A 27,316-nucleotide genomic window follows, 5' to 3' on the forward strand; every position below is an offset into this window, starting at 1 on the left:
AAAATAAATATTGTATTTTGCACCAGAATGTTTCATTAAAATTGACTTTATGTTGAAATTGTAATGATTTTCAGTACCAACTGTTTGATCTTGCAAAACTACAGACACCATCATTACATAAACGGTCACCACAGCCAAGAAAAACCTTGAAGTGTAAATTTACAGGTTTTTATAGCAATATTTTACCAGTCTGGTTCACTCAAGATGAAACTGGTCAGTATGTAGTCCCTGAAGTAAATTAAATCTGATTTAATAACAATCTTGTGTACATCTTATTTACATGCAAACATATGTAGTTATATTGTATACATCTTTGTATTGGTTCATTTATTTGTCCCTCTGAAGAGAGGACACCTGCCTTCAGAGACACCGTTAGTCAAAGTGGAAGGTATAAAAAGCACCTTGGAAACTCAATTAATTTGAGAATAAGCAGAAGAATGTGACGAGACAAAGATTCGTTCAGCTGAGTTTATTCTTGTTCACATTTAAAAGATTTTTCATGGCATCACATTCTTCCACCTTAAACGTGCAAGACATACTGTCCTGCGGATAAATCTCAAAAACTATTAAAAAAACAAAAGAGAGAGAGAGAGAAAGGAAGTGTTCGGGGGAAAGTCTCTTTATAAGACCTTCATCTAGCAGGATGAGTAGAACTGGTGGAAAACAGATGGTAGAAAAAGAAGGATAGAAAAGCAGCATTTAAAATGTAGAATGAGGGAGAAGTGTGTGTGTGTGTGTGTGTGTGCGTGTGTGTAGCACAGAAGGAACATCAGACGCAGCTTCAGATTTCACATCAATCCAGATGAAGGAAATGAATGAAGCTGCTGTGTTCTCCAGCCTGCGTGTAGATGACTTGTCGTCTTGCGACAGACAGTGGGAGCTTTGTTTCTACTAGACAAACACACACATATATATGAGATCCCTGTGCAAAAATAGAAGTGTGTGTGTGCGTGTGCGTGTGTCCGTCCTCTCTCTCCTGCGACTTGCAGGGATTGTGTCTCCATGGAGTCTGCCGTGTTGTTGGGAATAGAAATATAAATACCAACATGTTTTCCGGAGGCTTCTGTGAACTATGAGGAGAGAGAGCCTGAAAACCTGCAGCAATTTAAGGCCTTTTCTAATTGCGGACATGTGGCGTGACTCGATATATATTCATGCCATCATGCGGGGGGGGGGGGGGGGGGGGATTCAAACATTTAATTTCTCAGCTCCTTGACTCGATTGTCCGGGGAAAAAAAACTAAAACAACAAAAAAAAGATTGAAAAACAGCGACATCCAAAAAGTAGAATATCCCAACTGGTGTAAACAAGAACCCACTGATAGCTCCGTGCTATGTCCATCGTTCATGTGGTCAGGTATCAGATGGGGAGAATTAAACTGGAACCATATCCAGGCATGGTGCTCGTCCTGTGTGTGTGTGTGTGTGTGTGTGTGTGTGTGTGTGTGTGTGTGTGTGTGTGTGTGTGTGTGTGTGTGTGTGTGTGTGTGTGTGTGTGTGTGTGTGTGTGTGTGTGTGTTCACTGGTACTGGAGGTAGTTCTTGAGGGTCTCAGGCAGTGGGAGTGTGTCGATGTGATGGATGCGTTCTCGGCCCAGAGCCCGTCGAGCCGCCCGTCTGCACAAGTCCATGAGGGGGAGGGGCTCCGCTGTAAGGTCAAAACATCAAAATTTCAGAATTTAAGGAATCGTGAGGCAAATTTAACACTCTTGTCAGGATTATTGCAGAGTCGCACCTCTACGCTCTTTCAAATAGAATAAAGTTAAACACTAAGCATACGGCCTCTTTGCATTAGAACAACCTTCTGGAAACAAGACTTTACAGTTCTTTACTAAAGAGACAGAATGTTTTGAGGATTGCAATGAAATAAGACGACAACACACCTGTGATGTTTCCATGGTGGGCTAACTGTTAGTGAAAACTTGTATGTCATCTGACAAAACTTGTAAAAACTCAAAACTTGCATCCCTCAAGTGTAATGCATTCAACATTATTGTCTCTTGAGTCCAATCAGAAGGTTGAATAGCAAACAGAAGAGAAGTTGGGGTTTTAGTAATCACCAACCAAAAAAATATACCGATTAATTCAAAAGAAGACAAACCCCCACTACTGCCACCTAATGCACCAAGATACCATGACAGAAATCCTCCACGTTGCTCCTTCGGAGTTCGATAACCAAACACGGTTTAAAGGGTAGTTGCTGACTGTGTGATGTCAGGTCAACACACCCTTTGATCTCAAGTAAACATTTCTTAGTCAAATCTCAACATTCCTTGAAGCTTGATTCAGAAACAGCAGCACATTCCCTATTCTGACTCTCAACTCTAAAAGTACTAAGTTCCAGGAGAACATATACTAGGAGTCACGACACTCCGGAGGCGGCTGCTGTTGTTGACGTCCATCTACTCACACGTGTGAAGAAGAAACATTGAGCACAGGCGTGGTCCACATGTGCAGTAGCGGCATTTCGGAAAAGGAGTGGGAGCATTTCAAAGTTGAAATTTCAGTGACAAGAGTACCATTGTGGTGTAAACGGACACACAAAAGCACAATGAAAGTTTTCACCTCACCCAATAAGTTAACACCTTATTGTTTTCATCATTTAGCCAAACGCTGCCGTCCTCTTGGCAGGACGGAGAAGCTGTACCAGCGCTGGATGAGGGGGTGTGATGTTGAGTTGATAAATGGATCGTTTCCTGCAGGAGAGGCCGCTTGCAGGGTGCAGTGGATCAATACTTAGTTTGATACTTTATCTCCAACTTTCACTTTTCTCCAGTGAGATATTATCTTAAAAATAGGACACTGTAGTTATATTGCCTGCTGCTTCCGACTTCAGCAGTTCAACCATACGCCGACAGATTTTGGGTGAAGGCTCCTTGTTATCGGAGGTTTTTTTTGTGGGTTTTTTGGTAGGTCAGTCAGCGCAGCAGCCTCTCTGCTCCGCTGGTGTCGAAGGATTTTGCAACTGTGTGACAATGCATTCAACTAGAAAAAGTATATATATTTTTTAAACTACTGATAACAGAGTCCATTAACTTTGGGAAACGCAAATACGGCAGCTTTCCTAAATTTAGCCCTGGCGAATATTTAATAGGACACGTAATGCTTATTCCTACCTTCAAAAGCCAATAAGTTACAGCAGACTCACTGTTACACACTATCTCACTTCATTTTCCAGCGGCAGATTCACCTCACTGCTACTTTAATTCCATCCACACACACACACACACACACACACACACACACACACACACACACACACACACACACACACACACACACACACACACACACACACACACACACACACACACACACACACACACACACACACACACACACACACACACACACACACACACACACACACACACACACACACGAGTGAGGGCTATTAAAAGATATTCACAATATATCCACACTTGCAAGAGATGAATGACGCCTGGTAGTCAGACGGACGGCAAACTGCTGAAGCCGCTCCACCTGGAGGCGCCATCTGCCCCAAGTACGGCTGAAGAGCACGAGAAGAGACATTTCAACTTTACCCTGATGTAACGATACGAGGAAGACTGAAGAAGAACTTTGTCCTCGACTCCGTGAACTTGTTCCACCTGCGAAAGTCTTCTATACTGTATGTGCAGAGATCCTGTGAAAGTGCATGAAAGTCAACACAAATCCCAGGTTTGCAAGAAAGCTTGAGCTATTGCTAATGCTGTGCCGTGGCAAATTCTGGTTTGATCAAGATACAAACAAGCCGATAGACAGCCCTCCTTTGTGAGAGTGTTTTCCTCTCAGCCTATTAAAAGCACACCGTTACCACAAACCAAAACCAACTCTACCAAACAAACATGTGGCTTCTTTTTTTTTTTTGTGAAGTGTGTTCAGAGAACTGGAGCAGAACGAGCCTGTTGGGTGGGACCAACCAGGAAAACTCAGGATTCCAGCCTTTGCAAGAATCTTAGGGACTTTATTTGAAAATCTGGGTGAAATTCTGCGGCATCTCCTCCGTGAGTTGATCTACTGTCTGAGTCTACGTGACCTCTGAGGAAAAAGACAGAGGAGAAGTGAAAAGAAACGAGGGTGCAGCTATCGAGTCATTTGACTGCCGTGTACTTAATGAAAAGTCTTTGAGAGAGCACCTTGGGGACATGTGGCGGATTCATTTGTGGAGCTGAATGAATCTCTGCTGAATGTAGACAATGTGCAGCAGTGTGTGTGTGTGTGTGTGTGTATGTGTATGTGTATGTGTGTGTGTGTGTGTGTGTGTGTGTGTGTGTGTGTGTGTGTGTGTGTGTGTGTGTGTGTGTGTGTGTGTGTGTGTGTGTGTGTGTGTGTGTGTGTGTGTGTGTGTGTGTGTGTGTGTGTGTGTGTGTGTGTGAGAGGTTGATAATCCTTAACAGGAGTAAGAGAGAAACACTCCACAGGACAATACAACCCTCTGACGTCTTGGTAGCTCACGCCTTTCTGAGGCAAAGTTGAACACCACGGCTTAGCAGATTAGAAACTAAGACCCCGACGCACCGGCACCACGATGGGATCTTCAGCCCCGGCACCCGGTGACTGGATGCTGAGGCGGCATGCTGCTGTGAGACCCCCCCCCCCAGGGGCACATGGAGTCCCTGAGAGACCAGGAAAAGCCAGCAGAGATGAAGCTCTGCTCTCCATCAAGCCATACAGCAGCCTATCAATCAGTCGACAATCTCATCGCTACAGCATACGGACAGCTGTTTCCATGGCAACCCGGCTCCTCACACCACCACTACAGGGGAGTCCATTGAACAGGGAGTTCATATTCACAAATACACAATGTGCCATCAAATTTAACTGATAATTAAATGCTGGATGGGAGCGTTTGGCTTCAACACGTTTCACTACTGGAAGAGCAGATGTAATCACACGGGGCCCTCCAAATGTGGAGACAGCCGCTCATTACGACAAGGTCATCTAAATAACTGAAATTACTGGTCTCCAGCCTTCATGACTAAAATATCTTCCAAGAATATTTGCCTTGAGCTAAATAAGTGTTTCATTATACAATAAATAAGGTATTACATTTCATTTAAAATAGCCAATAAAATATTCGCAGGTTATTGCCCATTATTGTCCATTATTGGTTGCTATAGCCGCTGATCCCAAAGCCCGTCTTCAAACATTGTCCACCTCCATTCTGTTGTCATACAGCGACTTCTAGTGGTCCCACATAGAATGTACCATATATTGTATTGAATAGTCTTCTGAGGTTAACTCATGGTAAAACGGACAATTTCCAGGTTTGCGTATGAAGTTTTTTTTTTTTTTTTTTTTTTAGAACTTGTGTGTCACTTGATGACTGCGTTTTAATTGGCACTACACAAATAAGCCCGAGTTGTAATTGAATGCTACCTTGCAGCTTGGCTATGGCAGACAGTATCATTATCCTCTGACAGCTCTCCTGAGGGAGGCTGACGCCATCACTCTACAAACTGGCTAAAAACCAGCCAACGGCGGCTGGCGTGCGTCGAGTCTCCATGGTAAGGGTTGCCCGGGGCGACAAACAGTCCCGGTGATGAGCACCGACAGTAGGTACACGCTGTCTGTCAGCCGCTGCCGCTAATGAGTGATGGCGACTGGTGGAGGAGGCAGTTGTGGTTGACAAATAGAGGTTAGGAAGTCGGTGCAGCTTGAATGTGATCATGAAGGAAAAGGTGAAGGACCTGGATATGAGGGTGTGACGATTCAGATACAATGTCGTGTCTGCAGGTATTTCATACATAGTGAATATGACTGACACAACAACAGACTTGCATATACGAAAAGGTTTAACACCGTTATGATCTCCTTGAACCTTTCAAACTTGACAGAAAATGCCAATAATATGAGCATTTGTCTTTTTAAAGTGTGTGATAACCTATAACTCTGGATAGGTCTTCAAAAAAAGACCTAATGATGTGAAACTAATTTTCTCCAGTCAGAAAAGCCATCCATAAAGACCCAAAATGTCATTATAGGAGCCGTAAGGAGAAGGACTTCACTTATACAGCTCGTTTTTCACTGCCTCAGCAAGTCTCAAAGTGCTGATCAGTCACATTCATACACACATCAATGGCAACAGAAGGACTTTGTAATGCGCTCTCCCATTATCGGCGGCAACTAAGGCAAGAACTCAGGCACCGGATTGAACCACCAACCTCTAGATTGGATGATAACTCAGTCACAACAGCTCCTTCAACTGTTGCATTTGGGATGCCATACATCTCAAGGTGAAAGAAGTGAAATCTCTTTGCGATTGTGGACTTTTGTACACTTCTATATACTTGTTGGAAAGGATTTGCTCTGGCACTAAAAACACTTGCAGATTATTTGCCTTGTATGGGAATGATCATAGACTCTTCAGGTCCACAGTCATCCATCTTCTGAACAACTTCATCCAGAATACTTGATCAAAATTCTTCTCACTGTCAAATAATGACAGTATGAACGACTGGATAATTTATCCTTTTCAAATTGTATATCCATCGTAGGTTGGTGACAATCCCAGCTGACAAGGTGAAATTTGAAAAGGATTACTGTTAACATGGAAACACTTTAAATATTGTCATTTCCACATCTGACCACAGGTCAGCGCTGTGCTTTTGTAATACGTCTCCACTTAAGAAAGGTAGAAGTAGCACAGTGTGAACACCTCCATTAGTATGGCTGCCGGGTTAAAAATAAAACATTGACTGCATCCGCAGTGTGCATGTGCAGTATTCTTTGTTTCAGGAAAGTTGTGTTTTTTTTGTTTCCAAGGAAATTAAGATAGTTCTAAAATGTTGCACTCTGCAGGGTTTTATAAAAGTTCTGTGTTCAGCAACTATAAAAGCTGTTGTCATAGAAATGAACAAATAAAACTCCACAATAGGACCACACAATCAAATATCAACCAAAAGCATGTGTTTTAGGGTGTGGAAGAAAACTGAAGTGCTGTGAGGAACGTTCAGAACGGAAGAACAGGTTCCAAACTAAAAAGGCCTGCAAGCCTGGACTCATCACTGGACCCTGAAAAGGCTCATCACTACACCACTCATACTTGTCAACAACATCTTTTCTAAATGTCTCAGTGGGCTCTACTCAACAGATTTTAGTATGAATATGTTGTGGTTAAATAGCAATGAAAGGCACCATCTTCATCCCGACCAGGGTGACAGAACCTATTTCAGCCGACAAAGAGCAACCACATTAGAACCACTCAGTCTCTTGAGTCCTTCAAGTGTTGACTCAAACCACACACGTACTTCAAAACACACACGTACTTCAAAATGCACATGTACTCGCTGGCCTTTGACAGTAAGTTTTTTTTAATCATTGTTGCCCTTTTTGTTGGTTTTATTATTGCTTTTAACTGTGAAGCACATTGGTCAACCTTGGCTGTTGCGTTAAATGTGCTATACAAATTCAGTTGGATTGGTTTGGAACTGGCTTTGGGCTTTTGTGGACAGTTTGCTAACATAAACAGATACACAAGCACTTACACTCATACTTGTGTTATTTGGTTAAATGCTTTAATTCTTAATGTTGCTGGACTGTGCGAAGAAGCTGGAGAAACTCAACACAGAAAAGTCCCAAAAGGTTCAAACTGACAACAATCTTGCGTGACATTAACCACTACGACACGTTTCAAACTCACTCAGTCTGAAACCTGGCATCCTGACTTTAAACATTTTAAAATGGAATTAGTTGGTAAATGATTCTTTAAGCTCACCCCAATTATGAAAATAATATGCAAAATGTAAATGTACTTTCAGTTTTCTGCCAATGTCACTTTTCGCACTGAGGGAGCGAGAAGGGTGAAATATTTGATGGTCCAAAAACATCAAAACAAAAATATCTGTAGGGTACACTTTGTTGTTTGTTCCTTATGGGCTCTCTATTCTTTTAAGTACACATCGTGATTGCAAACCGAGCTGCTATCTAGAGCAGCCTGCCTGTCATTCTCAGTAAGAAAACGCTGACCGAGTCGGACTAAACCAGCCTCCCCAACTATTAACTCATGCCAATTACTTGGAGACAACACAGCGAGTGGAGCTCTCTGCACATGTCTACCTTTCTACAGTCCTGCCATGTGTGTGTGTGTGTGTGTGTGTGTGTGTGTGTCCTTCAGATTTATGGCGGACTAAAGAGGAGCTGGGAGTGTGGGAAAGTGGGGATGAGGATGAGCGTGTGCCTGATGCTCTGTGAGACTGCAGAGGAGCCTCGGTGGCTCCTGCATGCAGAGGAAACGGAGGGGAGTGGTGGGACGTCTGCGCGCCGGTCTGTCTGTCCTCACTCAGGTGAGACTGCTTATAGACAGCTGGCGATAGATCGCTTCAGCTTCTTACACCTGAATATATATGTGTGCGTGTGTGTGGACTACAGAGACAATTCGACCTGGATACGTCTCACTTAACGACACACAGGGTCCGTCTCTCTGGCACATGTGCTCCAGTTCCCTCGCGCTCCGACTCCGCCCTCTTCCCACTGCCTTCCTTCATAATGAGGGATGTGTTTAGGTGAAACACGAGGCTCCGGGCTGCACTTATCAAAAAGATTTGCATAAAACTGTCGGGCTCGTCTGACCTAGTTTTAAAGATGACGAGTGGCTGTGTCTCCACACTCAGCCCTTAAGGTGCCGACACATCTCCGATACGAAAAAGTTGTTCAGCTCCAGGTTGAAGGGAGGTTGGGGGGGGGGGGGGGGGGGGGGAGGGAATATATTAAAGAGTGGACAGAATCAGACTGACGATGTAGGAGGAGGAAAAATAAAGAGATAAGTGGAGCAGGGAGAGATGGAAATTGCATTCTGATGGGAAAAGCAGGCGTCCAAATTGAGCAGGTACCAAATTGCGTGGTGAGGCGGTGGAGATAATCGTCAGCGAGAGGAATTTCTATCAGTGTGTGACTTCCTGTTAACTCGTGTCGGCGAGACAGCAAAGCAAAGCACAGAACATTTGGTGGAGCCACTCCTGCTGCTAATCTCCTGTCATTAAGAGCATTTGCAGAAGTACTTGAGTAAACAAACAGACTGAAGCTGTGCGCACGCACACGATGAGACAGTGACCGACTCCTGAGTGATGACATGAGAGTCACGGTTTGTAATATTACTCGTCTATGTAGGGATGCACAATATTTGATAAACGTGAGAATATTGTTGAGTACTGTAATAATGACATCATCATCATAAACTAACATGTATTTATTTTTAACAGTGCTTTTTCTCTCTGCACCATTTTACTCCAGTTGTGACTGGACCATGTATATTTTGTATGTTTGTGTTTTCCATTGCATGTGCATCTACCATTTCCACCAGGAGCATTGTCGATATGATTATACATGTTTTTTTGGTAAATATTTTCTTTGATTTTGGCGCTTTTGGTGTTTTTTGTGGTGTGTGTATATTGTGCAGCCATAGTAAAAAGTAGGAACAGGTTCTTTGATACAGCTGCTCCCATCATAAGATCCAGGCCAAAATTGGACTTTGCATGAGTCAAATAAACTTTAAGAGAATGTGTGCACCAGTGTTTGACCTATCAGAGCTTGAGATGGAGCCACAGAGTTTCTGCGATCGTAGAGACGCAGGCAGATCAAGCGCAACTGACCGACGACATTTCGTGTAACTTGTGTGGCAGACCTGAAGCTCAGAAATGTCCAGTTCTGGTTCTAGGGGGTCTTTTCTGAAGTCCTTTTACACTTTTCATTGAAAACGCATCTTTGGGTGCGCGTTTCCGACTGAGTGAGTTTGAAACTGTGGCGTAGTGGTTAATGTCACGCAAGATTGTTCTCAGTTTGAACCTTTTGGGACTTTTCTGTGTTGAGTTTCTCCAAAAACGCGTTTTTAAGATCTTTCTTATGAAAAGGTTTGTGTTTGGAAAACAATATGTGGTTACATGAGGAAATTTCAGAAATGCTGGGAAGAAAGTCGTTTTCATGCAGAGCCACTTGAGGATGCAGCTAGTTGCTTTTGTGTTTCTGAGGTTTGCTTGAGCAGAAAGTTTCAATTTCCCCGTTTACACAGTAACAGAGGTGGAGTGTTTTCAAAAAGTTCTCCGTTTCTGCTCGTCGTGTAGCGGGGCCCTTAGAAGTCTATCTGCTCGTGCACACTCCATTGGCACGAGCGTCTAGTCATCAAGAATTCTGCAGAATTTGATCATGAACCGTAATTTCAATTCAGGCATTTCAGATGAATTACATCAAAAACATGCAGAGCAGTAAAGACAGAGATTTGACAACACTGAATTCAGACGAGCTCAGAGCCAACATCATCTCTGTGGTTCTGAACTGATTATATTCAGAGACAATAAGTTCCTTTTGTGGGTCGAGAGGACCAGGAGACCTTTTTTTTAATTCATAGTTCTAAGCAATTATTTCGAGAAGTAGCACCACTTGCATTCCAAGAAGCCAATATGGTAAACAGCCTCATTCAAAAGAGCAGGCTGGAGAATTCTATGACCTTTATGGTCTCACGAGTAAAGACGTGAGACATGGGTCACATGACAATTTGAGCAGTGAGTCCACAAATACATAGGATTATGTGAATATTAAGTGCCAACTAAACCAGACGTGTCCAAACTATGGTCCTGGTGCCAACCGTGGCTCAATGAACCTTTTCATTGGTCCAAGTTTATAAATATGACCCACACAAAGGGGTCGACTGGAACATTTGTTTTTGTACACCTCTGAACAAAACCAACTTGTAGAAAATGTTATTATAAGCCTGGATTGGCTGGGATTAGTTAGTTTTTCAAACTGTCCAGGAAGATGTTAGCAAATTAAGGTCAAAGAGGGAAAATCAAGATGGCCGTTTAGTCATATACAGTTGATGTTTTTTTTTTTTTCTGTTGGTCCTCCATCAAAACATGCGAATCTAGTCAATGAGTCAAGAACCTCGGAAGGACTCTCATGAGTAGCCAACGAGAAACAACTTCTTTCCCGAACATTGTCATAAATCATTACTTCATGACCTCTATCCATCATTTCATTTTTGAACAATATAACCGTATGCTTGGTTTACACAGCAACAGTCACATTTAAAAGTACCAAAAAAAAAAAAAAAAGCAAACAATCCAATGCGATAAGTGTTTAATGAACTGGCCCTGGATTTTCATCACCACCAAAAACACAACTTATCTGTCCAAGCAGGAAATATTGATAGTGAATGGATGAATCATCGGACTTGTTCAGACAGCTTAGAGAACTGGGTCATCGAATCAGTTGTTCTCATAAATAACAAGCAGGTGGTCAACAGCCGCCAGTCTTCACTGGGAACCAAATAACACACATGGGGGAAATAATGGTAGTTTATTACCTGAATGATTGTTTTAATGTTCTGTATCATCTTAACTGAGGCACGGCTGTTTGGACGCGGCTAACTGGGCTCACCTGGACTCTTGTTGACATCAGAACAATAAATCTCTAACTCAGCTTCTAGGAGCTCAGGCTTATTGATAAATGGCTGGATTATCCCTGTTCGATACTGCATGAGCCAACCCGCATCAGCTTTCAGATGGTAACTCCTCTTCTTATTGCAAAGCAAGCAAACAAGTTAACAAATCTTCCCAATAGAGATTCAAGTGTATGAAATCTACATACACCGAAACCCTAGACTTAAACAACAGTACTTAAACAACATATTTTAGATGAAAATTGACCATTGACTAAAATTGGACAAACACAATCACACCCACTTTGAAACTGTGTGAGTGTTCTGACAGCTCAACAATCAAGGCACAATAAGCTCAAGATCCAGTCTTTGCGCTCACAGTCAGGAAATTAGATTTCTGCAATTTCCCTTTTCCTCCAGAGGGTCAATGTTTAGTAAATAAGGTGCTGCAGCAAAATGAGCCACCTAAAGAATGAAGATGGGAACATATGTGGCATCTACATGCTGTTAAGCCCAGACATGCAAGTGCTAGGAGTTTGCATCAATCTGTGGGAGAGCACGAAAGGCCAGATTTAATAAGATCCTGTATAAACTATACATGAAATCAATGAAGAAAAAAAATCAAAAACATGACTCTAAATACTGTGAAAAGTGCCACTGGGACATGATTGGTGGGAGACCCAGGATAGGCACAACAGGGCAGATTCAGAAAATATTACAAGACCGTAGAAGAGGCAGGACAGAAAATATGTCATAATATTAATGAAGTTTGTGAATTTGTTAAACAAAATCCTCAGTGTATTAAACCTCTCGCATCAGGCTCAAACACAACACAGGAATATGGAAAGCATAAAAGTTTTTTTTTTTTTTTAAAGGAACTTTTTCTTGATTCTGATGATCAAGTACATATAGTTAGGTACTTCATGATACACAGTACTTGGTGTGGTATGAACAGACGGCATTCTCAAACAATGCCTGGGAACCTTTTTAAAGGGGAAAGTGCAAAAGTTTTCACTTGAAGCTTTCTTAGTTAAAATTGCTCCTCCTTTATTGACTAGCATTTTCAGGCTGCATTAAACTTTGGGCTTCGCTGAATGATAATGCTCAATAGAGAATAAATTTAGTTTAAAAAAAAAAAAAAATATTAAGAACTCCAGTTCCCATAATTAAAATAGTATCCACATCTTCAACCACCTCTGAATATCGCTGATGACAAACGTAACAACGGGTGACTCCTGATCCAAAGCAGCCTTCTGTGAAGCAGCGGATCATTTCAACCTCAATACCCATGCGGGCTGAGATCAAGTTACAGCTTACATCTGCACCGTGAACGTCTCTGAACTGCAGACAATCGGGAGGAAGCAGCTCCTTGGCCAGCAAACAAGTGAGAAAAGAACAATGGTCAACAATTAACCACCCACCTAATCCACAGACATGCATATATACATGAAAAAAAGTGTTTCCACGGCAACATGCCGCCACAATTGGGTGTGTAAATGTTGGAAGAAAGGATGGGGGGGGGGGGGGGGGGGGGGGGGGGGGGCGAAGGCAGAGGAGGACGACAGTTGGGAAAAGGAGAGCGGGGGGAGGAGGAGGGAGGGTGAGATGAAACACAATGAGAGCTGGAGTCAAATAGGGTTCATTTACTAAAAGGGGAGGGTTACACATGTCAGCAGTGAGTGTGAGATGCTTCCTCCTCTCTGGTGTAAACGAGTTTGGCTCAGCTTGTCGCCGAGGCGCTGGCCGGGGCCACCGAGGTGTCAAGAGGCTTGTTGATGCCTTTCCAAGAATAGAAGGAGGAGGGGGAGGACGGCGCGGTCCGGCTACACCATTGTTTCCTACTTCAGATGAGAGTGGGTCAGAGGTAGAAGAAGTGATGAAAAATAGAGTCTCGGCAGGGTTGGCTTTCAAGTGACTCCTCCGGCTGGAGGCCAGAGCCCTGGAGTGATGAGTGGAGCATGATGAACACCAGAAAACCCCATCCTTGTCGGGGCAACACAGGCAGGAGAGGAAGAAGGACACAGATTTTTTTTAATCTCTTTTCTCTAAAGAGACTAAAGGAAGAAAAAAAAAAACGTGAACGGCCTACAAGGCAAGCACGAGACCAAGAAACCAGAAAGTGAACAAAGACTGGAGCCTCTCTGTGAGGTGCGGGAATAAGGGAGTGCTGCTATCTCCCAGCATAAATATTGATTCTTTTGCATTTGCCACATCACAGAGGCGTGCCGTGTGCATGATATCACACGCAGTCATCTCTCATGTGCATTCTGTCAGAACATCAGCTTCATATGGTAGCGGGCGGGCGTGCCGACATGTACGGGTAAAGACTATACTGATGCTGCTGTCAACAAGTTGCTACTTTATTAACAATGACAAGTGACGTCAGTTCAAGCCAACTATTTAGCTTCGCCGGACCAGAGAGAATACCTCGGGGTATCAAACTACATTTGCACTGTTCACTCACTTCTGAGGATCACTGCAGCCCTGCGTTTACATGATGTACATGTCGCATCTCACAGCGAGGTCTGATCACAACAGCCACATTCACGATTTTATTAGAAGACACCAAGCCATCCAGGGAGTTGCTTCATTCCCGATTCTTTGCAAACTGCTGTGTTCAAAAAGCACATATGCTACAGAAACAACGGTGCGCTGAAAATGCAACTTTCTGAAAACAGCTCCCAAGGTGGAACTTTTCGAAAAACACTCCGCCTCAATGTAAATGAGGAAAATGCAACATTTCTGAAGAGCTACTACTGCGCATGTGGACCAGAGCCATGGTAAATAGTTCTTCTGCACATGCTCAGTAGATGGACAATAACAATAATGGTGGCCTGCAGAGTTTAACGACTCCTACTCCGTATTCTCCTGGGATTTGGTAGTTTTACAGTTGGGTCACTCATAATGGCAATCCAATATTGTTCAATGTCTGTGTACTCGTCATTGTTAATGTTTATTGTGTAATATTCTCTGTGTGCATGCATGTGGTTTTATTACAACAACAACCTACAGGGCCAGCTCACAGCCTGGCATGCCAACTGCATCGTTTTAAAAAGTTGTCACGCAAACATGATACTTTCTGGGAACAAAAGCACAAAGCCTAACGGAAAAAAAAAAGATTATTAGTAATCATTCGGTGAAAAAAGAGCCAAGTGAAATGCTTCAAGATTGTTGGTTATTTTGTCTTATTAAATTTCTGAAAATGTGAAGCAGGTTGCAAATGGCCATGCTACAGATCAACAACACACTCATCCGAAACACAATCTTTCAATTGAAGCTTAAAGGTGTACAGGAGGATGTTATACTTCCGGGTGGATCATCAAGACTATTGGTCCTCCCAATTGTCAATCATTCTGGTGACGTAAGGCCGTCGTACGTGCTCGTCTCTAGGTAGCGTGGATCTATTAGTTTTCATTTTCTGCGCATGCGCGCTTTCAGGTGTATATGCTGCGCTACGCCTTCAGCTAGCTCGCAGTTCTCACCGGGTACTTTGAAAATGGCAGAGGGTCGCAAGAGAAAAAGTGTCTTCGAAGTGTATGAGAAGAGGAGAAAGGCTTCGGAAGAGAGAAACAAGACCAGAGTGTTTTTGGGAGATTCTTTCACACGATGGCATGCGCTGAAAGCCCAGGTTGGGCTTCCCACTGAGGCTTCGGTCGCCAAGTTTCTACTCGACAGGTAAAGTTTGGCATTCTATTTGGAGAAATCCATTTCAAATCACTTCCAGTAAAAGTTATCTACGTCTATATTGTAACTTTCCAGGGTTGATAAGTTTATTTTGTAATTTGCATCGTCCGTCGCTATTACGGTGAGCTTGTGTGAGCGATGTGAGCGACGCCGACTTGTAAACAGAGCGTGCACGAGGAGAACTGGGCTCGTGCACGTCTCTCGCACACGTTTTAGTAGGCGATCCGTCTCGGGAGCAGGTAGAGCGTTGCGCATGTGCATTTTTTCAAAAGGTGGAGAGGGCGGTTCTTTCCTAAAATGCGGGAAAATCCTCCTGTACACCTTTAATGTGAAAACAAAAGTTACACGTCAATACAAATCAAACTATGAACTAAACGCAAGTTCATTGCAGAGACGGTGATCTTTGCAACAGGAAGTGTGGTTGTAACCAACTGGACCGTAACATGAGTTCTGCTTGATCAGAGCATTCCGACCATTCAAACAGTCACAATTTGTTCTTCAGAGCTGTTATTTTGCCGGCTCGCCAAGTAGATAGAAAAATGACTGATGTACAGCATACTACATCCCCACAAACCACACTGTACCAGAACTGTCTCATAGAAAGTCATTATGTTATGCCACCGCAAAAATTTATGAATGCCATTTGTAGAAAATTGGCAGTGGCAAAGACTGCTGGGTTTAGAAGACATTGCTGCTCTTGAACACAAACATCTATTTCTTGTCAGACTCTGAAGGACGGTTTTTCAATGGAGCCTTTTCAAACATAGACACAGCAAGCTTCATTATAGCTAACAAATCCATCTTTAATAGATGAGATAAGATCGGACTTTATTAATCTCAAATGGGGAAACTCAATCATCGCTGCTCAACATTGCACAAGTATTTTGAGACGGACAGGATCGTAGCACACAATGGATAGAAAAGTATGGTGAAAATACTCAGTAGTATTTATATTTACAGTAGTCACGGTGCAACAATATCATTTAAACATTTCTTATTCAGTTCCTGCTGTTGAAAAGGCTCACCAGCCTGTTACTTTCATTCCACAACATCATAAACTGCTCGGATGAAAGAGCTCAGAGGCAACTGGTAGGCACCGTCATAGGACGGCTGGTAAACCTCATCACCACCAGTCAGGTTTGGGCAGCAGGAGCCTCGAGGTTAGAGAAGTCAGCTTGCGTTCAGAGGTTTGCTGGTGCAAATCCCACTGTCAAAAGGCTGCCAATGTAATTGCAAGGATCTTGACCCGTGATGGTCTACTTCACCGAGTGCAGTGGTGCCAGGGGCCACATACAGCCCAGTTTCATCTTGTGTGGGCTGGCCTGGCAAAATAGTGCCAAAATAACATATAAAGTAAAGTTTCTCCTTCTCGTGAAATTTGTTTGTGTCAAAATATGATATTATATTAATATTAATAATATTATGATACCTCCTGGTGCAAAATACAGTGAAATGTCCAGAAAACCTCTCCTGTCACAGTTGCAGTATGCATGTTTATACAAACTCACCCTGACAACATGGCTTTGACGCTAATGCTCGTATGCTAGTGTTAATCCTTGAAAACAAAAAGAGAGAGAGGCAGAGAGGTCAAAACATTGTGTGGCTGTACTCTGCATGTGCTGACGACCACACTCAACGATGCAAATGGATTGGTACCCAGGCTCTGCCCATCCACTTCCAATATCAACTCAAATGATGCATTTAGGCACCTTTTGAAAGTGTTCCTTTCCGACAAATCATCAAATCAGTTGCTTTGTTGGAAATTAAAAGTGCAACAGTTTGTCTTCCCCACTTCAAAGCCCCACACACAAGATCATATTTATCAAATCAACTAAACGTGAAAAGAGTTGGCTGCCTTGCAGGGTGCTTGATTCACACTGGAAGCATTTTGCAATCCTGTGTCCAGCCCAAAAATACTCCAACAGGACATGATGGAAAGGGTCAAACCACCAACATTGGGATGTGAAAGCAACTGCTTTAGCAGCCACACTACAGTCGCCTCACAGAAAACGAACACACAACCTGATTAAACACACACACATTTTTAACCTGAGGTTTCTCACTATGTGAGGGGCCAGAGGCACACTGGGACACAAACATGGCTCACAGCCACGGACACTATGTCCATACCACAGATTGCCTCTGTGCAACATGGTGGCAGGGGTTGGAGGGACGACCTGTTACACAATCTGAAACACACTGATCTTCTTTATGGTGACCGAGACAGTATAGTCCTCCTGCATCAGAGCTGGAGCCAGTGTTCTTGTTTTGCTCTCAGCTTGTCAAAAGTTTGAGGTACCACCGTCTGCAAACTTGAGCAACAAAGCCATTGAAAAAAAACAGCTTGACTGGAAATAGTTAGCGCTGGCGGCACATTCAGGACTCTTCCTGTTGGTAAACAAAGCAGCAGCCCCTTTCATTGTTGGCTTTTTATAGATCAGTGCAGGCAGAGCTGCGTGCTGCGCTCGCATCCTCCACGCTCCCAGTGGAAAACGAGCTAAATGACAAATCTGCAAGCGAGGCCATCCTCTCCGCTTTTCCTCGAAGCCTCTGTGCTGACATTTAAGGAGAGCCGGGGCCAGGTGCAAATGTCTGAAGATGATCCACAGCATTCAGGGTGTACTTGTTGAATCCTCCTACGTGCTCCTTGCGATTACACAGGAATGATACTGTTGCAGTCACACTCGGGATTGCATGACTGTGCCTTCTCCAGAGGGTTAGGAGTTTAGTGAAGGCTGCCAGGATGACTCAGTCGCCTGATACACACAGTCCTCTGTCCTCGTTCCAAACAAACGCACTGTATGCAAAGAGTCACACAGACCACCGGCCACAGCCTTCAACTGACGACTGAAAATGCGTTTATTTCCTTTGACCCAAGCTCTACAATAGTTAGGACGCTGATCAACGTCAACGGAAACAGGTAGCAACCATCTCTATTTAACAGTTGGCGATCCAATAACAGTGGAAAGAAAACAAGTGTTGATGCCAGGAACACATTTTAAAAGTTTGGACAGCAGCGTGTCGCCACCCTCTGAAGGCATTTGGGAGCCGAAAAGACAATCTGTTGCCATTTCAAAAGTGAAAAGGGACTTCAATGCGGTTTGATGTCGAACGTCAGCTTGTAGTTCTGTCTATGGTTCATTATTTAGCTTTTTCCCAAATGCCATGTACAAACAATGAGAAGATGGCAATTTCAGTCAGAGCCGAGCTTTGCTTCAGACCAACAGACGGTGCACAGAGGCATTTGTCCTCAGATTTCTTGTTTTACAACGTGTTGGGGTTTTCACTGGGTGACAGGTCTGGACTGCACTCAGAATTTTTTACGAAGGAGCCACGATGCTGTAACGTGGTGGTTTGGCACTGCTGACCTCGAGTAAGACAGACATTCACTGAGAAGCTCATCTGGGTGGGAGGGTGTGTCGCTCTGAACTGTAAATATTGACATTTATATAACATGTACAACAATGCACCCACGAAACAAACCAGGTGGGTTTCTTTTTGTACCTTCACTGGCTCAGCTAAGTTAAAAAAAAAAAAAAAAAAGCTCCACCCCAAAAGACGTCAGCACTGTTCCCGCATCTGGGGTCTCGTTTATAAAACAGTGTGGAAAAATCTTTGTTCAAAAAAAAATAAAAAATCAGTTTAATAAAACATGTGAGCACAGCCACCCTGGAAATGTGCAAATGTTTATTTACCACCATCATTCATTCATTCAAGCCGATTGCTCAATGCAAAGCAGTTAATAGCAACATTAATAAACTACTAGAGCAGTGGTTCCCAGTCTCTTCCTTGACAAACACTAATTTATACTGTTAACTTGCGCGACTCTACCTCACCGTGAACAATTACAAAAAAAAAGTTATAAATAAATATTGTGTAGGTTATATTTTGTTACAATAAGTCCCTTCTTTATGAGGATAAAGTCTTTGGGTTTACACAGTCTTTCATTGACCAATTTTTCAATGCAAAAACATTCAGCTCTAATTTTGTTCATTTATTCTATGAGGCCATATTCTAGGCAACCCTCTTGGTACAATCCCACTGCAAAGCTTACCTTTGTGTATAATGGAGACCAGACATTCATGTGAGATCCCCCCCATATCCTCACAACACTATAAAACTTTTAATGAGTAATTTTTTAAAAACATTTATGAGAAAGTCGACCGGCTCCAGAAGCTGCTGCAAATTTGCCATTAACTCTGAACCAGGAACAATTGGACATCTCACTTTCCAGAAAATGGCTGTGATTTCAACAGGAACAGCATGTATAAGTCTATTTTTGCTCATTTTTAAACAACGGGTTGATGTATTTCACTTCACCGATTCAACAGTACATCATAAGTAGTGGCAGAAGTCTGAGGTATAAATGAATTTTAAGAAAAATATACCTGTTGTGTATTAGTGCTTCCAAAAGCTGGTGCGTGAGGGGAAGCTGCGATGAACTACATTCAATTCACAGTGGTTTTCAGTGGCTTTTCTGCGCTGAGAAAATCAGTCATTATAATTATAATAATATAATTCAGCCTGAAAAAACCAATATAAAAGCCAACCAATATTTGACCATATCAACATTTTCCCTGATATTATGCACCACACAGAGATTAATTATTTTTTGCAATGTAATATTGAGAGATAATACTAATTTGGCAGTATTTTCCTGCAGTCCTTCACAGATAAATGGATTCCTCCTCATTCTGACAGCCTCAGTCTATCTGCATAGCTCTGTTATAAGCAGTCATGTTACTGACCTGCTCCCAATTAACCTCATTAGCTGAGGGATGTTCCACTGTTTTCTTTTTCAAAGCATTGCGCAACTTTTGCAGCCGTTCTGTGTCTCATTCCAACCTTTTGATTGAAAGTGTTGTTGGCGTTCAAGTACAAATGGACAGAAACTCACTGGCCACAGTCTACCGACTTGCGCAAGGCCCCATGACGGTGGATCAGCCTCCGCAAGGGTATATAGTTAAAATGTACTATACAACCATAAGGGTTTGATGGAATTATACTGATGTGTTTAAACTGCATTTTGCTAAGGAGTGTTTTTAATATTTTACCCTTTTTTATTTCTTAAACACAAGATGAGGTTATAGAAGAGTGGTAATGCTGAATCACGTTTCATTGCACAAGTGCATCTAATGAAGTGGGTGGTGAGTGCTTTTCCAACATAATAAAATTTCTTAGTTTAATGTGCTTTTTTTTTTTTTTTTTTTTTTTTTTTTTTTAATGAAATAGAGATTTTAAAGGGCTTGCCTTTAGTTTTTATGTCCTAATCATAAAACTGTTTGGGGATTTGCGGTTGAACAATCACAGTTACCCACCTTTCTCCTCTACTTTTCAGTTCTGCCAGTAATTCTCAAAGCACGGATCAAACTGTGGGCCACTGCATTGTCACTCCACAGCTCTGAAAGTAAGTCTTTCATGAGTTTAAGCCATAAACATCATAACCTTTCCACACAAGCTGTGAGAAATCCCCAACCGCATCCACCTCTCCACATTTCTGCAGTGACGTAAATGCAAAGAGCAGAAATAAACAGATGCTAGTTCTCATATTTATCGGACAATTGGGTAAACAGAGCTGCGAGTTATTGACTTTTATACAGTGCAAAGTAACATGATTTTCGTTCTATATATATATAAATCTAAATCACTTATCTGGGTGTTTACACTGAAGAAGTATCAGCATGGAGGAATGCAGGGCGGGTTCCAATATTGCGGGAAGTGTGTGAAACTCAAGGAGGGATTTAAGAGTCAGAAGATAAACCCATTTCGACATCAAACATCGAGGAAAGAAAGTCTGGATTCCAAAACAAGACGCTCTCAGACTTTGTAATCTCTGAATACCACCTTTTAACATGTTTGGGTAGTTAATTATACAGCGCCGATGCTCTCTTCACCATGTCAGGAAACTAACAGACGGGAACAGAAGGTGTTGGAGCAGATGACTGAAGACCGGAAAGAAACATGACAAAAGTTCCTCTTCTATAGGGAATCTTGACAGTTTAGAATCATGTTTTTGTGCTTAATTAAAAAAAGCTGCTTAGTAAATTGTGACTGTGCATGTCTGTGTGGTACTTACGATCTAGACCGTTGACATAGCGAATTGACACTTCACAATGCCCCCACACTGCGCTGACGATGGGATACAGTTTCTTGCCTTTCAGCCCCCTGAAGGCAACTCCCAGGTACTGTTCGTCCACCATGAAGCTTAGTGTCCCTTCGTCCATGTCAAGTATCACTGTCAGACAGTCTGGGAGCACAAACGACTCGTCGGGCTCAAGGAAACTGGGATATGTAGACACCGATGTGGGATGAAGCCGGTTCTTTCCGTTGTGGTAAATTTTGTTCCGCCCCAAGTCCCAGCCCCAAGACTCCTTGTCTAAGCCCACCAGAGCTGTGTAGCCCACTGAGTGCAAAGGAGCTTCAGCGGTTCCCACCCCCACCACGGCGTGGGTGCCTCTTTGTCTGGCTGGCCAGTGAATCCTCCACACGTGGAGGCCCCTTGTGTAGCCCACCCTACCACGGATGCAGTCCGTGCTCTGCGCTATGGGGTGCCGGTGAAACGTCAGCTTGTCGTCCTCCTTGACGAAGACATTGAGCGATCGGTCGTCTGGGTTCCAGGCGTGGCGGAGCTGAGTCTCTGCATTGACCGGGGGCATGTCCAGCAGTAAATCCAATCTTGGGGGCCGACAGTAATCGGGGCCCCGTAGCTCACGGCGCACCAGTCGGTATGAGGATTCTCCTTGTACATCCACCGACTTGATGCTTCCCGAGATCTTCTGGCCCATGGCTGGTTGGGTCCAAAGAAGGAAGGAACAGAGGGGAGGGAAATGGATGGACCAAGGGTGGTAATGAGGGGCCGTTTGGTCCTTACGTTACCTCATAGGCGCATCGGCAAAACAGTGGGTGCAGGTGGAAAGATGTTGTTGGACACACCCGATGTCTTCAGCCAGGGAGAACCACACTCCTGAAACACAGAGGAAAAGTAGGGCATGTGTATTAAATCTGCAAAACTGTAGCAAATGGTAACAATTGTGAGTTAAAGCGTTCACAACTAACTTGAAATAATCAAAAACAAACCAACAAACTGTGAGAAAACAATTGTCATAATTTCTAATGTGATGTGGTGACTCAACACTGCCACTCCATACACCAACTGGTATTACAAGACAGGACATATATAAATCATACCTTCTCATTTTGAACTGTAGAGAGCAAATAAGACAACATCATTTGTCCCTTTTAACTGTTTGACACACATGTGGCACTGCGTATGAAGAGCTTTACATCCCATCAACACTTTCAATACAAAAGTTCCCCAAATACACAGACAGCAGTGATTTAACTATAATAAAAGAAAATCTCACAAGCTTACATGACATTACTTGATTTCACTTTCAGCTTTAAAGTTGATGAATTAATCTGTCACTTTCTTTGCAAGTAAAATTATCAAATATTTGATGGTTCGAGCTTTTCAAATTTTACATTTAATCCTCTTACACAGAAAATGCCCTGATGCTTCAAAAACCTGATTGAGCAACTTTTTAACTCACATTTTTGGTTTCATTTCTTTTTGTGCATGATATACAATAAGACAAAATTTGGAATGAAGGATTTTTGATCCTTTTTCCAACTAGTAATACATTTCTCAATGAAACAAAAAGTAACTGACACATATTGTTTTGAAACCACTCTGCTTGGCCGAGAACTCCAAAAATAAGACATGTTATTTTTGACTTTGTTTCAGTGTGCTCATCTCTAGGTTTTCCACTTAATTCACCGACAGTAATTGACAGTGAAACTATGCAACAGAAGAAATGTCAGCAGTCTAGACAGCCAACCCATTGAGATTATGGCAACAGCCAAGAAAAACTACAAGTATGATGAGAAGAGATCCTCAACAGTATTCTGAACCGAGTTATTTCCAGATGCAAGCCTTTTTTTAAAAACTGAAACTCTTTGACAGGTTGAGGGATTTGCTGAAACCTGCTGCTGACTCACTGAGTATTCACTCCTCATTAGCCAATCATTCCTTGTTTGGGAAAACCAACGTGAGGCAATGCCTATTTTCTAACGCAATCGGAAAGTGCAACACATTCACAGTGAGCAGACTGAGCAGCCCCGAGTTACTGTTTGTTCAAACACAGGTGCAGTTATTCCCAGTCTGACTGAGCCGTTGAGTCTCCTGTGCTGAAATTACCCAACGTCCTCTATCGCTCTCTCCCATACACAATCCCTGCTAGCCCCCCCCCCCCCCCCCCACCACTCCCCTATAGTTTCATGGGAATGAGCTCTGTGTGACTCTTCCAAGTAAAGAACACAACGATCTCTGGTGATGACCCTCCGAGAGGGTGCCGGATTGAGGGAGCAGATGCCGTGTGACTGGAATATATTGCAACTAATTAAAAGACTGAAAGTACAAAACAGATGAGATTCATCCCCCCTTTATGCTGTAAAATGTATTGAAAAGTGAAGTAGATGCTTCAACTCAACCTGGAAATTCAGCACAACGCAAAAACTATAACAACAATTAAAAATGCAAAACGTATAAAAGTCACCAGCATCCTGCTGGGTGTTGCTACCCAATCAGGTGGTGATACTCCAAGTCAACACACCCTCAATGGTGCATGACAAGATTAGAAAAGCTATAAAAGATAAAAGTCACAACAATAGTCCAAAACCAAAAATAATGCGAAACCAAGAAAATCAATGCAAAACCCACAGTGTCAAATCCATGCTGTGAATGCAATAACAAATGCAAAATCTAAAATGGGTACAAATAAGTGATGTAATTTAGTCAGCACAATAAAAATTCAAAGGCCATATTGCTAAAATGGTAAACTGGATTTCTCCTATATTGTGCTTTTCCACCGCCGGAGCGGTGCCCAAAGCACTACACACTGTTAATCACATTCACCCGTTCACACACGCACTCACAATTTGGGGTTGAATGGCTTGCTCTGGGACATTTTAACATGTGGACAGGGGGAGATGGGGAGTCAAAGCGACGGCCTTCTAACAGAGTTGATTACTCTACCAACCGAGCCACAACAGAATCAAGGGGAGTCATTCGGTAAAAATTCTGTACAAAAGTTCTTGGCAATATTGTCGGCAGGATACAAACCAATGCAGGGAGACCTCAATGGATTTCTAGTCCATCACCTTAACCTCTGGACCACAACAACAACAACAAGTGGGATTGAGTATTTAGTGATTCTAAATCAATCTATTGATTGATAGAATAATAAAAAGAAAATACAACATTTGATCATAATATGAGAGGATTCTTCATATAGAGCAGGGGTAGGGAACCCTGGTCCTCGAGAGCCATAGTCCTGCACGTTTTCCACATCTCCCTCCACTGAACGTCCTGATGGTTCATCACCATGTTCAGCACAAAGCCAGATAACGAGTGTGCTCATGCAATCAGCTGTGTTGAAGCAGGGAGACATGCAAAATGTGCAGGACTATGGCTCTCGAGGACCGGGGTTCCCTACCCCTGATATAGAGGATCATAGAGTTATAGTTCACTTTCCAAAACCTCTTATCAAACCTTCCCACCAAAACAATCCCAATTAAAAGAATCAGACAGTAACTTACTGTAATTAATTGTGGCAGAAAAAAACAACAACAAAACAAAATCTTTCCATTATATGCAAATATATTCTGCGATGCAGCTGTCAATAATTTTGGCTGCAATGCCGAGCAACAAAAACATCCCAACATTTTTTTTTTTTTTAAATTTCTTGTTGCTGTTTCAAAATGCCAAATTGAATATATTGCCAATTCCAGCAGTATAAAAACAAAACAGGGATGATAAATGGGCCACAGCTCTGACAAGAATAACACACCAGACTGAGTTGTTTTAGCAAGAAGCTGCAGTCAAAGTTGTATGTAGCACACGAACTTCTAACCATAAAGGCAGACAAGCTCTCCCTTTCCATTGTAATTACAACCCCAAAGATGTGGCGTGAAGCTATCCCGGGATGAAGGAGATAGCTATTTATCATACAGCAACATTTATTCACACAATGCATCGTGATCACTCACTATCTGCTGATCAGTTGGCATTTATGAAAGTGTGCACGAGTAACGCTGGAGCGCCGAGTGCTCCCTCATGCACACGGGTTGATGGCAATTTCTCAAGCTTGAGCTGTCAGTGGCGGAGATACCAGGCTTAACAATAGGGGGGTAGGGGGGCGCGGCAGAGACAGGAGTGATTCATAGGGACCAAGACGACAACAGTATGATGAGAGAAACTACAAAGCAGAAGACTGCCCTCCAAAGTCAGAGCTTCCAATTAATTTTCAAATAAGTAGGCAGCAGAGAGGGATGGACGGCACACTCCATCTCTGAATATGAAGTCAATTTGTTGCCGTCTATCGATCCACTTCTATAATAGTCCAAGATGAAATGTCACTGCAAGTGTAGTGGCTGGGTTGTATTGGTCTCAATTATACTTCCATGATAAATTCAAACATACATATATCTGTGTCCTTGTAAAAATCTTCCTTGCACTTCCTAGATTTTTTTTTTTTTTTTTTTTAACTCCTTAAAACTCAACTAGGAGAACACACCGACCTCCAGAAAGCACTTGTTCAAGTTAGTTTGAAGGTTCCGTGAAGGCTCTTTGAACTATTCTGGATCAACCTGTGGGTTGTTGTAATGGTAAGAACCTCTGTGATAGAAAGGCCTACTTATTTCACTGGTGTGGTTCACCTCCCCATTAGATGCAAGTCTGAGGTTGATCATTGACGGTCTCAGTCCATAAACAAATCAGCTTGTCGGCGTAGCTGCGGCAGACTGACGGGTTTACATGGGAACCACTTCCTTCCTGTGAATCAACGCTGGAAGCAGGACATATCAACCCATGATGTGACTGACAGGATATGGATGAGGAAGGGTTCCAGTGCTGTGACCATTTGACAGGTTTCTCCACTGGGAATGAGAGAACTTCAAAGAACCCAGTTCACCTCAGTTGCAGCTGGAGGAATGAGTTGATGTCGATGGCGATCAGGAGCCCCACGGGGGTAAAGAGGAGCGAGTGTGGAGCATTGTCAGGGCTCACTCACAGAAAATATATAGTAAAGACCGTTTAGGAAGGTCACATTGTTATTGTATGTACACATCTCAGGATAGTAGGTGACATTAATGCTAACAATGATATGACATTTTTAAACATGTCAGTATATCATTTCCATGACAGGTGTTGATTTATTACTTTAACCAAGGTGCTGCTGTCAACATAAAATAAAGAAAAAAATTTGGATTTCTACACACATACTTAGATGGCATTTGCTGCATTGCTTGAAATATTAAAAACTACATTGTAACACATGAGGTTTTGTTCTGTGATACAATATAGAATGGATTTATCGCCCTACCACTGAGGTCATGAGAATTGTGGAATATAAAGACTTGCTTGAACAAAAAATTGACGTATAGGTCAAAATGATCTTACAACTTTGATTTCCATAATGTAATTGGTTCATTGACTAAAAGTGGTGCTTTGTGCCAATGTTGAATAACTTCCCATAAAGACACCATCTATTACTTTAGGACAGAACTGAAGGGTAGAAGGATCGATGGAGAGAGTGTGGCAGCACAATGGTTTGGATTGTGGACCATGGTGGAGGGACCCTAACCCCCAAAAAATAAAAAATAAAACCCCTCTGGGAATATTTGATGCCATTTCTGCTCTGAGCTGCTGACATCAAAAAGTACCTCCAGCTGCCAGATATCAAGCTCCCAATCAGCCCCCCCCCCCCAGCTGCGTGATCCACACTACAAGCTGTGCTCCCCTACACACACACACACACACACACACACACACACACACACACACACACACACACACACACACACACACACACACACACACACACACACACACACACACACACACACACACACACACACACACACACACACACACACACACACACACACACACACACACACACACACACACACACACACACACACACACACACCCCACTGAGCCCTTGATCAATGACATCTGCAGAAAAACAAACAAACAAGTGATCGGGGTACTGTGACACGCTGGCTAATATCTCCAAGATGAGCAAACAGTGACAGAGTCCGACCGATTCAACTGTGTCATCTGCTACAATGAGGCCATATGAAGCACAACTCCGGAAATAGAAAGGTTTGGACATTTGGTGCTAATTAACAGACCCAGATTAGGTTCAAATCACTTAAATATTTAGTTGGGAAAAAAGAGTAACATTGGACTCAAGTTT

The 27,316-nt window shown here is 42.7% G+C and overlaps 1 protein-coding gene across 2 annotated transcripts in view; it reads right to left on the minus strand.

Annotated features, from left to right (window-relative positions):
- Positions 1 to 471: 471 nt before the first annotated feature.
- The window catches only part of LOC308135522 (SPRY domain-containing SOCS box protein 4-like), a 63,743-nt gene continuing 36,898 nt past the window's right edge, over positions 472 to 27,316 (minus strand). For both annotated transcript variants that reach the window (XM_080503571.1, XM_080503570.1), the window contains 2 exons: positions 21,133 to 22,020; positions 472 to 1,646 (listed from right to left, as the gene is read on the minus strand). In XM_080503571.1, the coding sequence (XP_080359697.1) occupies positions 1,519 to 1,646; positions 21,133 to 21,841 (837 nt within the window). In that variant the 5' untranslated portion in view covers positions 21,842 to 22,020 and the 3' untranslated portion in view covers positions 472 to 1,518. The remainder of the gene's footprint in view (positions 1,647 to 21,132; positions 22,021 to 27,316) is intronic.

Source organism: Blennius ocellaris (assembly GCF_963422515.1).
Source record: "Blennius ocellaris genome assembly, chromosome: 2".
In the NCBI taxonomy this organism is placed as follows: Eukaryota; Metazoa; Chordata; class Actinopteri; order Blenniiformes; family Blenniidae; genus Blennius; species Blennius ocellaris.